General features: G+C 38.6%; 2 protein-coding genes across 2 annotated transcripts in view; one reads left to right on the top strand and one right to left on the bottom strand.

The window, feature by feature from the left end:
- Positions 1–2611: 2611 nt before the first annotated feature.
- miip (migration and invasion inhibitory protein) lies at positions 2612–7451 on the bottom strand. Its single transcript, XM_030420225.1, has 9 exons — positions 7082–7451; positions 6128–6330; positions 5607–5712; positions 5408–5519; positions 5224–5303; positions 4992–5118; positions 4099–4195; positions 3860–3979; positions 2612–3567 (listed from the first exon to the last, which is right to left on the bottom strand). The coding sequence occupies exons 1-9, from the start codon at positions 7314–7316 to the stop codon at positions 3433–3435; spliced, it is 1215 nt and encodes a 404-aa protein (XP_030276085.1). The 5' UTR covers positions 7317–7451; the 3' UTR covers positions 2612–3432.
- Positions 7452–9480: 2029 nt separating this feature from the next.
- The window catches only part of mmel1 (membrane metallo-endopeptidase-like 1), a 31798-nt gene continuing 27661 nt past the window's right edge, over positions 9481–13617 (top strand). Inside the window, exon 1 of the mRNA XM_030420223.1 lies at positions 9481–9556. The gene's annotated coding sequence lies outside the window, so the exon portion shown is untranslated. The remainder of the gene's footprint in view (positions 9557–13617) is intronic.

The following is a 13617-nucleotide window of genomic DNA, read 5'->3' as shown; positions in this document are numbered from 1 at the left end:
CATTAACATTATTGCGTGTTATTGTTTTCAAGATTTAATCCAAGTAGGATCCAATGACCTGTTTGCATTTAAGTGCTCCCTTTAACAGGATATATCTAAATCGACAGTGAGTCATAATCCTTGCAAAACCTGTACAGAAATCCTTAAAATCCAAAGCCACAAATCTGCTCCCACAACTGGAATTAAAGATAATTACCCCCACATGCCAAGTTTTAAAATCATGACATTAGGTTAATACACTGACTGGTGTTGTTTAATGGCAGCAGAGAAATCAACAAAAATAGAACCTTTGCTCCCTGTGTGATTCAGTTGTATGAACTGGTTCAGAAATGTGATGCACTAGCTTTTGGCCAAAAAAAAAGAAGTCCATACCAAAACAGGAAGTGGACTGACTTAGGTGCAGTGCAGTCCCACAATGCCTGGCATGAGGTGCCACACCGACTGTAATAACAACTGCTTTAGTTTTCACAGAATGTGAAACAGGATGTCGATGGAATTTAAATAGCGGTTTTCACAAGAATTTAATCATAATGCTGTGGCAGGATCCCGTGGCTGATATGAAGATAATAAGCGTATTGTCACACATTCGTGAAGCTGATGACCTGGGTTGATCTGAAAAGAAGGCACTGAAAACCAACATCCTCTCCAACTTCATACTTTAGCCTGAGGCATGGGAACAGCTCAAACAAAGGTGAAAAGGTTTATTGTTGGTGAATAAAACATTGCTCTGTGGTCAGTCTTCAGTGTCTTAAAATGACTTACTGGACTGGTACCAAGTAGGCAATACAGCTGTTTCCACCAACAAGGAACCAGCTCTGTTTGCACACCTGTTTTTTTTTTTTTAACTGTTATCTTATTTTTTGTCTTATACCATTGCACCCAAGAAAAATGTACATAGATGACCAGTAAAGTAAAGAAAACAATGGGAAGTAAGAAAACATTAACTTATGAACCAATAAATACCTCATGAGGACTTCTCAAGTGGCCCGCCGAATTTGGACTGAAAGTTGGTTCCCACCTGGAACCAAACATAGCAGTCTTTTTTTCATTTTTTTATATGACTTGAAGTGTGAACTGGAGTGGGCGTGTCATATTCAACAGGTTGCTGTGCATCTCCCTCCATCAATGACATGTCCTTGATTACTATCGTTCCGCTTGAAACTAGTGGAAATGCGAGGGTTGGTTCTATAGATGGCAGCAAGATTCAAGAATCCAAGCAAATTTGGGAGGAAAAGGGGTAAATGTGTCAGTTTTACACAGTTTTCTACTCGTCTAGGTATACCCATGAGAACAAGGTCATGAAGATCCAATCAGAACCAATTTTAGACAAACAAATCTAAAACAACTGAAGGTGTTCTCGTCTTTATGACCACACTCTGATTTAACAGTGATTCAGATATGTTCCATTCACATTTACAGACATTTTCTATCTAACTGTACTCTACTGACTTCTGTTGTTAAAACATGTCTCGTCTCGTTTCATTCACAGTACTGTAAACGAACTGATGTCGTGCCCAGATTAATGTCCTAACGTTTCCTGTGTGAGATGTTGACATTTCACAATAAAGTTCCCCCTCCCACATCCTCATTATTTCTCTGGTTCTTAAGTACAACAGAAGCATCACTGTTGCCCATATTGTGGTCTTGTTGTGTTTTTTCTCTTGTATAAAACTTCCTTTAGCGTGTAATTATGGAACGATTTTTAGGATCATACCCTAAAAACGTGACTATAGTAGAAGTGAAACCTGTTATAAAGGATCAAAGTTTGCGTTTTTTGGCCTACTTTCATGTTTTGGTGCACTGTTCTTCGTTACTGTACCTGCATGCTGACTCATTTCCAAACAGTACAGCATAGATAGCGTAAATGACAGCCTTGAGACAGGAACAGATGTCTTTTTTTAAGGTACTTCCTTTTATTCGTATTGTGTTGTAATACAAAGTCACTGCTTTTACTGCTGAGAACACTGTACACCTGAAACAAGGGCAGCCATTATATATGCAGTCATGTGTCACTGGTCTGAGGCAAGTTTCAAATCCAGTTTTTCTCCATACTGTGTGAAGTGGAAACCAATGGCTGCCCAGAGGTAGAAGACGACAAATAGGTAGTATTTGTGATTAGACATAAGTCTTGATCTGAAGACTCTATTTGCTAGTGAAGTAAATTACCTGTTTTATCTCTTTTTGACTTTTTGAAAAATACACCAGTGTCTCAGTGAAGCATGTTGAGCTCTGGATTCATTTACTGACAAAGATCTCCCAATAGCAATCATAACCATCCAATGAAAATTAACAGAGCATGAAAACATTTGAGGATCTGAAGATGTCACGATACCATGAGCTTCACAAGCATCATTTCCCTCAACAACTGGTTGGGTGACGAATTAAATGTAGTATCTCAAAGCCTCATCTCACGCAGTGCTTCACTCTAGTCTCACAGCACCCCAGTGCTGAGATACAGATCAGCAGTCTGCCGCCAGATAACCGGCTCTGCTTTGAACAGGCCTCTACAAAACATCAAAGTATTCCAGCTTCAAAACACAACTGTAACTTTGAAAAATCACACATTTTCCTGTTGAAATTGAATCACAACGAAGTTCACAATAAAACCGCATTTCCTTTACTTATTGAGTTTATTCTACTGTGCATGTTTCTTGAATTTGATGAAAGCACCCTGATACATTTAGTCTAATTTAAACTGGAAATACAACAGTGTCATTGATAAGATGGTGTTTAAAAAAGTATTTAACAACGAGTTAAAGTTTCTCGTGGATTGCAACTTCTGTCTGATAAATCTGCCTTTTCTATGTCAGTGTATTTTTGCCCACAGTAAGGAAGTGTCAAAGGAAGTTATAAACAGAAGTATGTGAACCATGGCGCCAAGGCAAACAGCTAGAAAGGGACACACAAACTGCTGCCTGAGCAACAGACATGATTCAAAATGAGTTCCTCAATGTTGTGAAATCTGACAAGGCAAACTTAAATTTAGCTAAAAGAGTCTACGTGCTGAAGGTCTTCCCTTTCCACTGTGGAGTCACGTTATCTCTTGCTTCATGAGGCTGCGGACACTGACATGTGGAGTCAAAATCAGTTGAAACTCGTGTTTTTGATCATATTTTGCACAAATAAATTAGACAGAAAACAACCTAACATGTTGCATCTTAACATCTAACTTGAAAATAATGATCTCATGTTTTAAATTCATCTATTAAAGAGATTGCACTTAGAAAAATGCACTCTCAGCAGAGATCATTGTTTCCTCCTGAAAAATAAACTCTCGGTGTATTGTAGCATTCACATTTAGCAGAGATGTTACAGAAAAGCATACAGATTAAGTTGAAAACATCAGCATAAAACAAAGGAAATCATTTTGGGTGGTGTCAGACCTTAAACAGGAACTGCTTCTATCACTTAAGAATGGAAGGTTTTGATTTGTCAGCGCAAAAGATAAGACGCACTTCCTAGTTTTCTTTTTGGAGAGAAGTGTTGGAGGTTGTGACGAGCCAAGCGAGACACATCTGAGATCCGGTCGTGGATCTGGTGACCGGACACTTTGGGTTCAGAGAGATCCTGGAAAAAAAAATGTTAACATTTCAGAAACTAAAATGTTACAATAAAATCTTGGGATGTTAAATCGCTGCAGACCTTTTCCAACCAGGCATTATGACACACCAACTTAGCAAAAGCACGGGGGTAACCAGCATTCCATTTAGATAAGCCAGTTCCGCGGTAACCTTGATTAATTTCTTACTTGAACACTTGAATTGTTGTTTGTTACATCTGTGCATTTCCAACTATGATCAGTCAAAATGTTTCAAAGTGTTTTAGGTTGAGATACTGAAGAAATCCTGCAATGTCTGACCTCCAGTTCCTTGTTCTGTGACATGGTGGAGTTGTTCAAATTCAGACTGCTCCGCAGATCGAGGCTGCTGGGTGGTGGCAGTGTGTACTGACTTTTGTTGGACCAGCCTGAGAGACAATGCTGGAGAAGACCATGAAGACGATTTAAACATACATGTGTTAAGACAATATGTAAAATCACAGAGGAAAGAAGCTTTGTAGTTATAAAAAGCTGCCTCTCAAATTCAAATGCTTTCTCACCGATGGTAACCCCAAACTATCAGAAGGGTCAAAGCTGCATCGCCTATGAGCTCTGTACTTGTAAGGTGGCAAGAGGGCGGAGCGAGGGATGCTGACCCTGGCGAATAAAACAAAAAGAAGATGAATGCGACAATATGCATGATGCTACAGTTGGATTGGATTTAAAGCCCTGATATTTCAGCAACACTTTTATGACAGGGACCAAAAAGCCAGACTTTAGGACACAGACAGACACAGACATTATTATCTTTGATGTTAAGAAAGGGCTGATATTACATTAGTCAATGTCAAAAAGGGGAACTGAGACTGTTGTTTTGAAACCATTATTAAAGCTGTGGTAAGCATTATTTCGTATTAAAATGAGTGTTAAATAACTATATTTCAACAGAAATGTTGTTACTGGGTGTTGGGTCAATAACACATGTCTCTCCTCGCTCTGCTCATGCAGTAAAAGACAAAAAAGATTTATCCAATCAGGACAGAGAACTCCATATAAAAGGGCGGTTTGGTCTGCTTGTGAACACGCAGAGAGCAGGATCCCTCTATTTATCAGCTTAAGCGGAACAGTGTAAGTGTGAGAAATAAAGTAAAAAAAGAGGCAACTAGAGCTGCCTCGAGAAAGAGAAAGGACTCGTGCAAGTATGGTCATGTGAAGGAGGTGACTGCTATCTGCAAACAGACAGGAAGTTAGCTAAAACAACAACAATGCTTAAAGCAGCTTTAAGACTAATAAAAAACTGACCATGCTGACTTCATTTTTCATCCACACACAATGCCACTTGGCAAGGACAAAGTATATTAAGTTAAAAATGTATTTTGGCTGGGACCAATTACACACTCTGTTGTTCATAAGTGGTTATAAAAGGCAGTCAGAGTGCACACACTGTCCTTACCTAATGAGAGCTGGTTCAGCTGCAGTGTGAGGGTGGGAGGATTTATGCTTTGTGCACACTGGGCAGCGCTCCTGATAGTGAAGTGGGACTGGAAACAGTCTGCTGTTAATCCTGTAAGAGAAGGTACCTGGACAAAAGGCGAGCAAGTGAGAAAGCTGAGAAACACTTCAGCTATTATGACAAGAACATTTTGAGTATTACTCAAATATTCAAGTAAAAAAAATCCTCTTACATTGATGCGTGTCCATGTTGGCCTCAGGGACATCCTTGTCTGTTAGCAGCGGCAGGCCTGAAAGGTTTGCCTCAGAAAATCTATCAGGAGAGCCAGTGAATAGTAATTTAATGTTGCCTTCATAAATCACAGGAAAACTTGACACAAAATCAGTCACAGGTGCAATCAAGTGTGAGGCACTCACTCTGCTTGTGGGCTATGGACGCATTCGTCTCTATTAAGCGATCGAAACATGCGCAAGTCATCGAAGAACTCGTCAGAGCGCTCTATCAAAGAATCCTCTGCATCCAGGACTCCTTAGAGGGAACAAATATTGCCTGTTAGGGCTCCAGTAGATGATTATGTGTCAGAAACAGGTAGAGAAAGAGACAAATAAGGCATACCTGCTATCCAGTCATATCCGAGTAAAGGCTGCAAATGATGCCTGTCTGAGGTAGATGTCTTCTCGCAGTCATCAGACTGAAATGTGACTCGACTCTGCGCACCCCTCTACAAAAACAAAACAATACATAGCATTTATGGTCCACATGTTCTACTTGCAGCAAATCAGCTGTAAAAAGAAATAATATGTCAAGTTCTTGCAAAGCTACAGATATAGCATAACACACAGAGTGTTAGTCCTGTTATTCTGTTAGCTCCAAGCTTTAAAATATTTGGACCAAAGTTTAACATTTACTGACTCCATAACATCCTTGTTGGTTGTATACACCCCAAAACCTGCTCTGACCGATGGCTACTGCAAGGTAAACCAAAACAAGTTTTTGACAATGCTGCTTACTTTGTGAAATAAGTATTATTCAGGGAACAAGGACAGTTTAGTATTAATGTTCCACTCTAAATTGTACAGTTTATATAAATTAAACAGACACAAACTTGCATAGACAGTCCCGTTCTATTTTCTTGCCTGTTCTTTGTTGCGATTCACTAGGCAGGACTTCGTGCCGGCTGGTTGCATCTCCGGCAGCCCACTGTAGTCTCGAAGATGTCTGTCTCTGTCTTTGAAAAGTTCTGATGGCGCTGTATGTTCAACAGACCCGTCTACATTTTCAGAGGTCAAAGATGGTGTTGGAATAGTGCGCTGGATGCCTGTTTGTTCCTCGCATGTATCTGATGAACACAGAGATGAGCAGATTTCTACATTAATGATTGCAGGAATTTTATTTTTCAAATACACTGAAGAGGCCAACAACAACTTACAAACAAAACCACACACATCAGTAAATATGGGAATTTTAATTAAAGAAATAACATTTCCTTTTCATCAATCACCTTAATATGTAGCTGAATATCCACACTTGGACATCTGAGTATTATCCTTAAAAACTAAGCATGACACAATCAGGTGAAGGAAAGGGTAGGCCAACTTCGACTTCAGATTATTTAAAGTGCACATCACCAATAGAGTTGGTGTCTGGTGTCTGCACAGTTTACAAATCAATTAAAACAACAAAACACAATAAAAGAAAATACACAACATAACATCCAGAAATACACCCACGTTCACAAGCACTTACACACACAAGTACACAGGTAAGTTAGACGACATAGTTGAGAGGAGTAATTTAAAAACAAGGATAATACATTGTTAACTAGCCAATAACCATTAATTACACTTAGCTACTTTCTGTATTCGGTAAAACACGTTAAGGAGTTAAACTTGGGTATCAGACTTAGCAAAACGGACATAATATTAGCTTTAGACTACTGACTTCTGTGACGTGATTTAAATACAAGACAAATGAGACATCTTGAACGACAGGCCCGCCCAGGAACTTCTGTATCAGCTAGCTAACTTAAGTATTGGCTAACTTAGCTACAGTAGTGTCTTTGGCCTCATGTAAACAAACATGTTTGTTACCTGTAAACCTCACGGAAGGTCTGGCTAGGGCTGCCCTGGCAAAACCGCTCTCTCCATCGGTCACAGTCAGGATCTCTGCAGAGTCTCTCCGCTCCTCAGCCTCGTCCTCTCTCTCCCTCTTGCGGCTGTGACCAAAGCAGCTCGGCCGCTCCAGTTCCTCTCGCTGCTGCTTCAAACGGTTCAATAAATCTTTGTTGCGCTCTCGTAAAACGTCCAGTTGCTCCGTCGACCACATTTTTATAAAGTAATACCACGTTATAATCACGTTTATCTGCGTGAGAGCGGATCGAACAGCGAAAGTTTCAGGCTGTTTTGTGATTTGAACGAGACTCCGCCGGTTCCATAACAACGCGTTGACAACAATGATGTGATTGGCTGGGAATCTTCTACCCATCATGCCTTGCGATAGTCCGAGGTATTTTCTTAAAGTGACAGACAAACATGTCAGTTAAGCGACAGCACATGATGTTGAACAAGAGAGGGCACTGTTTACTCAATTTGGTACTTACTTTTATTAATGTACAAGTGTGCAAAACAAGTATGGCAACATTTGTATTCTATAAGTATAAGAAAATAAATTGCTAAATTGCCAAAGGGAGCAACAACAGCATAAACATCTTTTGAAACAAGCTTGACATTTGAATAACAGTTTTTTTTTTTTTTAAATAGAAATGTTAAATTAAGTAGAATGCAAACACACAAAATACATAAGAATATGTGCTTTTATTTCCTTAATAGTTTACTGATTTTAAGTCCGATTTAGATTCATTCAAGAAAAAAAGAGAGAAAAATGGGTAGATGAGACACTGGATGCAGTTGGATATGGTCAGTAATCATGCAGATTATAGGTTGTGGGACTGAGTGCCACAGACAGAAACGTGGTCTAAGCTGATGTTTGCTTTTGATCTTTTAATAGCATGGTTGTAATGCTACTGAAAATAACCAAAATATAGGACATTGTCATTCAGCCTTATCCTTTAATGCTGTAAGTAAAGTCCCGTATTCAAACAGAAAAAGTCAGACAGACATAGTGAAACAAACCAAAGATGTCCCTATGTGTGTTTTACTTTTCTAAATATTATCAGCTGTTTGTAGAAAACAAAAGCATCATTTTATATTACTGTTGTGTTAATGTGTAATCAGTTTAAAATATTACAGCTGGTCATGGTGGAGTACTTTAGATGTATTCATATACTGGTGTATTGTTCATATATATTATGAAATAAATAGTAAAATCTGAATCAGCAGAGTAAACTACAGCTGTAGTGCAATTTATTTTTCTTTAAGTTTGGCTACAACATTTTACTCTGAAACATAGTGGAGTAGAGAGGAACAGGTATTTCAAAATTGTCCTGGAGTTAAATACTTGTTTGAATGTCCATTACTACATAGTCAGTTACTTCCCACCACTGATTAATAAGCAAAACAGCTGTTGTATTGCATATACAAAATAAGAGTATGCACAGAAACAAGATAGTCTGTTAAAGACATAACTGCAGCCCCTGTAAGACGTGCCAGGACAAAATAAACAGTAAATGAGTAACATAAAGGTATGAGCAGGTATCTAATGCACATCAACCTTTATGCCCTATATTAGCTGAAGTCAAAATTGTGAGAGGTAGAGACTAACTCCACACTATCGATGTATCAGGAGACGAATGCAACTGCACCTACACATTTATAGCCAGAAAGCAACTAAAATTCAATTCAGTGTCTGACACACTCCTTGTCAGACGGGAGGATGATGGTCATTTGAGGAAAAACTCAAACTCAAATATCTTGAATCACATCCATGGTGGTGGCATTAAATTAGATTAGATCAGTGTCTGTTGAATTTTACTCTCAGTGGCCACTTAATTAGGTACACCTGTAAAGTCTAATAGAAACCAATACAAAACATACATTCAAGCTTTATAAAGATATAATTGTTCAGTTTATGTTGACACAGCCAGATAGATAGTAATTTAACAGTATGTTTATTATTTAGGTTGTAGTTTGTTGGCTATGTTGTATTTTGCTTTTTCTAATACTGCGCAAATCCCATCTGGAAACACACATTTCATCAAATTGTAGTCCAACAGAAATCCACCACTGACACGGACCTCAGTAATAAACATGTGCTTGAATCAATATCACTCTGAATGTTTCCATATAAACTGGTTATTAAAAGCTAAATAAAGATATGATATGTGGTGGAGCTGTTGAATTGATTTGCTTTATGTTTTACAGGTACCTTAGAAAGTGGACATCGAGTATTTGTTTGTGTCACATCTGATATTTCAATTGTCAACATAGAGGCAAAAAAGTGTTTTTTTGTCTTTCCTGAAATAACAATGATTTGTTGCCACTAGGGGGCAGCGCAGTAACCGGCAACACACATTTATCTGCTAAATGAGAGAACATGTTAGTAAACAGTTGGCTATTTACACTTTCAGAAGATAACATCATTCACTTGGAGTCAAGTTTCACATCAACGTAAGTCCTATATTCACTGGCTTTTTAGCTCTGTTTTGGTTTCCACCACCCCTTGAGATAAATATGGCTCTTTAGCTGCTAATGCTTCTCCACGGTCATCAGCTAACATTAGCTGCTAAATTTGGTGTAGCAATGATGTATTTTTGTGGGCTAAACCAGAAGTTAGCATCACCCCGGTTCCCTCGTCCAAAAGCTAATGGGATTTTTAAATTTGAAATTTTGGAATATCACATAAAATAAGATATTATCCAAGCCTAGGCTACATATATTTTAAGCTATAGCAAGACCGTCAGGACAAAATATTTTCTGAAATTATCATTTTAAAGTGTTTGTTTAACAAAAAAAATCCCTTCTTTATTATTTTATTCATTACACATTCCCTGCTAAAAAAATATATTGAATAGGCCAGCTGTCAAAAGTAAGTAAGAATAAATCTAAACAGAAACTAAAAATCAAGAATTGACATCAGTTGGCTCTAACCTAGCCTTCTTAGAGCAGTACACGGATAGACTGACACATGTGTCTGGACGGATGTACAGATCTGTGATCGGTACATAAGCAAAAAAACAAACAAAACAAAACAAAATTGCTATTGTGGAAAGTTTTTTTTCATCTTTGTAAATTTTTTAGAAACAGCTTCTGTGAGTTACCAGATACTCCTGTATACAAGTATACACCACCATATGCTTGTTGATGTTGGGCTCCTGACTCAGCTAGGGGCCATTGCAAACCATTTGCAGCTATCATAGTAAAACTAGAAGTAAACATAACATTACATACATTTGAGTTTGATGGGCAAACTCCGTCTCATCAATACATCCATGAAACCTTAGCACTTTGTTGTTTTTAGAATTTGCTTGCACTGTTTCTAATCTATGTGAATGTTCATAGGCTTATGATAATGTGTATATATTTCATGACACTCTTCTGCACATCCAGATGTCACCTACTCCTATAAAGATAACCTGACAAAACACAGTGTTTAATCCGGCTCGTCCATCTGAACTTGTTAATAGGTTGTAGTGCCTCTGATGCATATTATCAAATCCATACATTCTGTTCATGTCGCTGCTGTACATTGAATGTATTTGATCAGCTGCATGCATACAGATATAATAGTAGCGCCAGGTAAAAGTCATAATTTGCTGCTGAATTCCTGCGTTAAATATATGTTGACTGACGGCTGATGGATCAATGTGTTGATCTGTATCGCTCCTGAAGGACAACCTGTACTTTTGAAAGTGGGAACAGTCGTATGTATTCATCCTCTGCTGGGTGGCTTGATGACATTAGTTTATTTATGTTAAACCTGTCCATCCGTGGTGGCAGTAATGACAGTGTTGCAGGTGGTGCAGGGTCACAGCCATAATCATATGCCTGATCCCCTGCGGAGTGAATGGTGTGGAACTGCGTGGGCGAGCTGCTGCTCAGTATTCCAGTCACGGCTCGTTTGCATTGAGAGCTGTCCAGGCCAGTCCAGTATGATTAGTTGACCACAGTAGTGTGGAGTTGCACCCCATTATCATTAAACGGTGCCAGTCATGAAGTCATATACTCCTCCCTGTCTCTCTAATTACACCCCTACTGCTGGGCTCCAAGCAATTACTGCCTGCCGCCAGAACGCTTCATCGTTCATTAGGCACAGATAACGGACACATCAACAACAAAAACAAAAGAAAGGGCCGATTTACTCATATTTCTGCTAAATAACAAAATATCACCTTTAGAAGACAAATGATTTTGATGTCATTATTTTGAGGGAACCAAAGGTGTGTTGAGGAGATAAGAGGCAAAATTATTGGGGAATGAACGTCATTGCACAGATGATATGCAGCAGCAGCGTTTTAATGTATAGCTGCAACGAACATCAGTTGATTGATTAATCGAGCGAACTGACTATTTTTACTGTTTGAGTCATTTTTCAAGCAAAGATGTAAAACTGTTTCCACTTCTTAAGGTAAATGTTTGTTGCTTTTCTTTGTCATTAATGAAGATAAATGAGGAGTGTTTTGTTTTTGGGTTGTTGGTTGAACAAAAGAGGCAATTTGAGGCAAAGGTAGTGATTTACAAAGGAAAACTCTCTCTCTCTGTTTTTTAATAGTTTCCCTATTTATTATTAACTAATTGTTTATCTGTAACTTCAAATATTCCTGAGTATATAGGCAGCACTTTCAGAATAAACTAACATGTATGTTTTTCTATTACTTGATAATTTATTGACTTTAATCTGCTTCGGTTTGATTGACTGTGACCTGACAAACATAAGCAAACATCCCCACAGCTGTCATTGGATTTTCATCTAAACATTACTAAGTTTGGGTTCCCACTTGTTCCAAACCAGTGATAAGAGCTCAGAGGAAGGAACAAAACTGTTCCAACTCTGCCAGAACATTTTATAGGCACCTCGAGGTGCACGTAAGATAATGCATTAAAAAGATGTTTATTTCAGGCAACATGATAGAAAAACGATGGCAAGAGGCACATGTCCTCTTTCATATTCCCATTTAAAGGATTGTTTTCTCGTATATCTCAGAGCGTTTTCTAAAAGGTGAATTAATATGCGATTCATTTGGTATTTCTGCTGTCTTCTGATGCACTGTTTTGTCAGACTGCAGGCAACATTCACAAGTCTGCTGTTTGGCTGTTGAGGGGAAACAACGAGCTTCATTCACAACCTTGAAAATAGTTTTTTAAAAGTGGTTATTCATTTACTCCGATTAGTCCTCATAGCTGAACAGCTTCTGAACAGTACAGTAAGATTAGTATACATGAGGTATGTGTATCAAATCATACCTAAATCATCAGTGATTTTACTGATCATTTCAGAATTTCTGCCTCCACCAAGGAGGTTATGTTTTCACCCGTGACCGTTTGTTGTTGGTTGGTTGGTTGCCGACTCGGTCTGAATGATCAACTGGAGCTGCCAGCGTACACAGTCAATTAAAGGGTCTCTGTTTAACAATGTCAATTTATTAATCCCTGATGTGCAGATTGTAATGTGAACTAAGAAATGAGACCTTCCCCGTCTCTCTCAGTTTCCTATACAAGCCTGTGCATGATTTTTCTAAGATATTTATGCTGCTGGACTATGGATGTCTTTGTTAAGAACTCGGGTTTAGAGCGACAGTCCAAAGGATGTGACTTAATGCACGTTCTCGAGTGCCTCGTCTCCACTCCACTAACAGACAGCAACAGTAGCCAGTAAGTTAAGTTTAGAAATGGAGTCCACTAACATGATTTAAAATGATTTAAGGACAACGCAGAAGTTACACAAAGACCCTTTAGGTGATGAGAGGGCTGGTGAAACACTTATCCACATCTGAGACCAACAGCTGTTAATGTGTCAACATGTTAACTTGCAGCCCAGTACAGTAAATCGCTGCTAGCTATTCTTTTAGCCAACAAGTAAAGCCATCTGTTCATCAGGAAAATCCATGTTTCACAGCGGGTTTAGTCCGAGCTGCTGGAGGATGTATGGAGGAAACCCAGAAAACATTGTCTCTACAAAATATGATCCAGTCTTACCTAAATTGGTGTATAAACTTAAAAACTTGTGTTTTTGTACAGTAATCAGTGAAAATTAAAATTGATTGATGGATGGATAGCATGATGTTATCAGTTGAACTTGGTTCAAGCTTAAGCAAGCAGAAAAGACAAGAAATCGGTTATAGACACACAAAGAAACTACTGATATTTACAAAACGTGACTGTTGATGTTGATGATCAGCCTGTTATTCCTCCACAACACAAGGGAGACTATGACTGTGACTTGGCGGACGTATGCACTCTACTGAGTGTTGTTCTAGTTAAACATGGCACAGGAAGTTTTCTAAGGTTTTTCTATTAGACAATGAAAGTGATGCCCTTTCTGCTCAGCTATCGCCAGTTCCCAGAGACAAAGAGAGACAAAGAGAGCGAAACACTCTGGGAAGTACAAGGACAAAACACTGAATTTGGTATTCCAGCCAATGTTATTGGTTTAATTTCCCTCAAGTTAACCCACTGCCAGAAACAGTCTGTCAGGATCAATCTGAGTAAATATTTTTTTTAAAGTAAAGCAC

This window comes from Sparus aurata, chromosome 6 (assembly GCF_900880675.1).
Source record: "Sparus aurata chromosome 6, fSpaAur1.1, whole genome shotgun sequence".
In the NCBI taxonomy this organism is placed as follows: domain Eukaryota; kingdom Metazoa; phylum Chordata; class Actinopteri; order Spariformes; family Sparidae; genus Sparus; species Sparus aurata.
Note: the sequence above shows the minus strand (reverse complement) of the source record. Positions and strands in the feature narration are given on the sequence as shown.

What these genes read in the sequence shown, in the direction of transcription:
- miip (XM_030420225.1), bottom strand. Translation starts at nt 7,316, where the DNA reads ATGTGGTCGACGGAGCAACTGGACGTTTTACGAGAGCGCAACAAAGAT. An exon ending in TGAATCGCAACAAAGAACAG is followed by an intron (nt 5,713 to 6,127) that starts GCAAGAAAATAG and finishes TTGTTTTTGTAG; the next exon opens with AGGGGTGCGCAGAGTCGAGT. An exon ending in GCTGAACCAGCTCTCATTAG is followed by an intron (nt 4,196 to 4,991) that starts GTAAGGACAGTG and finishes TTTATTCGCCAG; the next exon opens with GGTCAGCATCCCTCGCTCCG.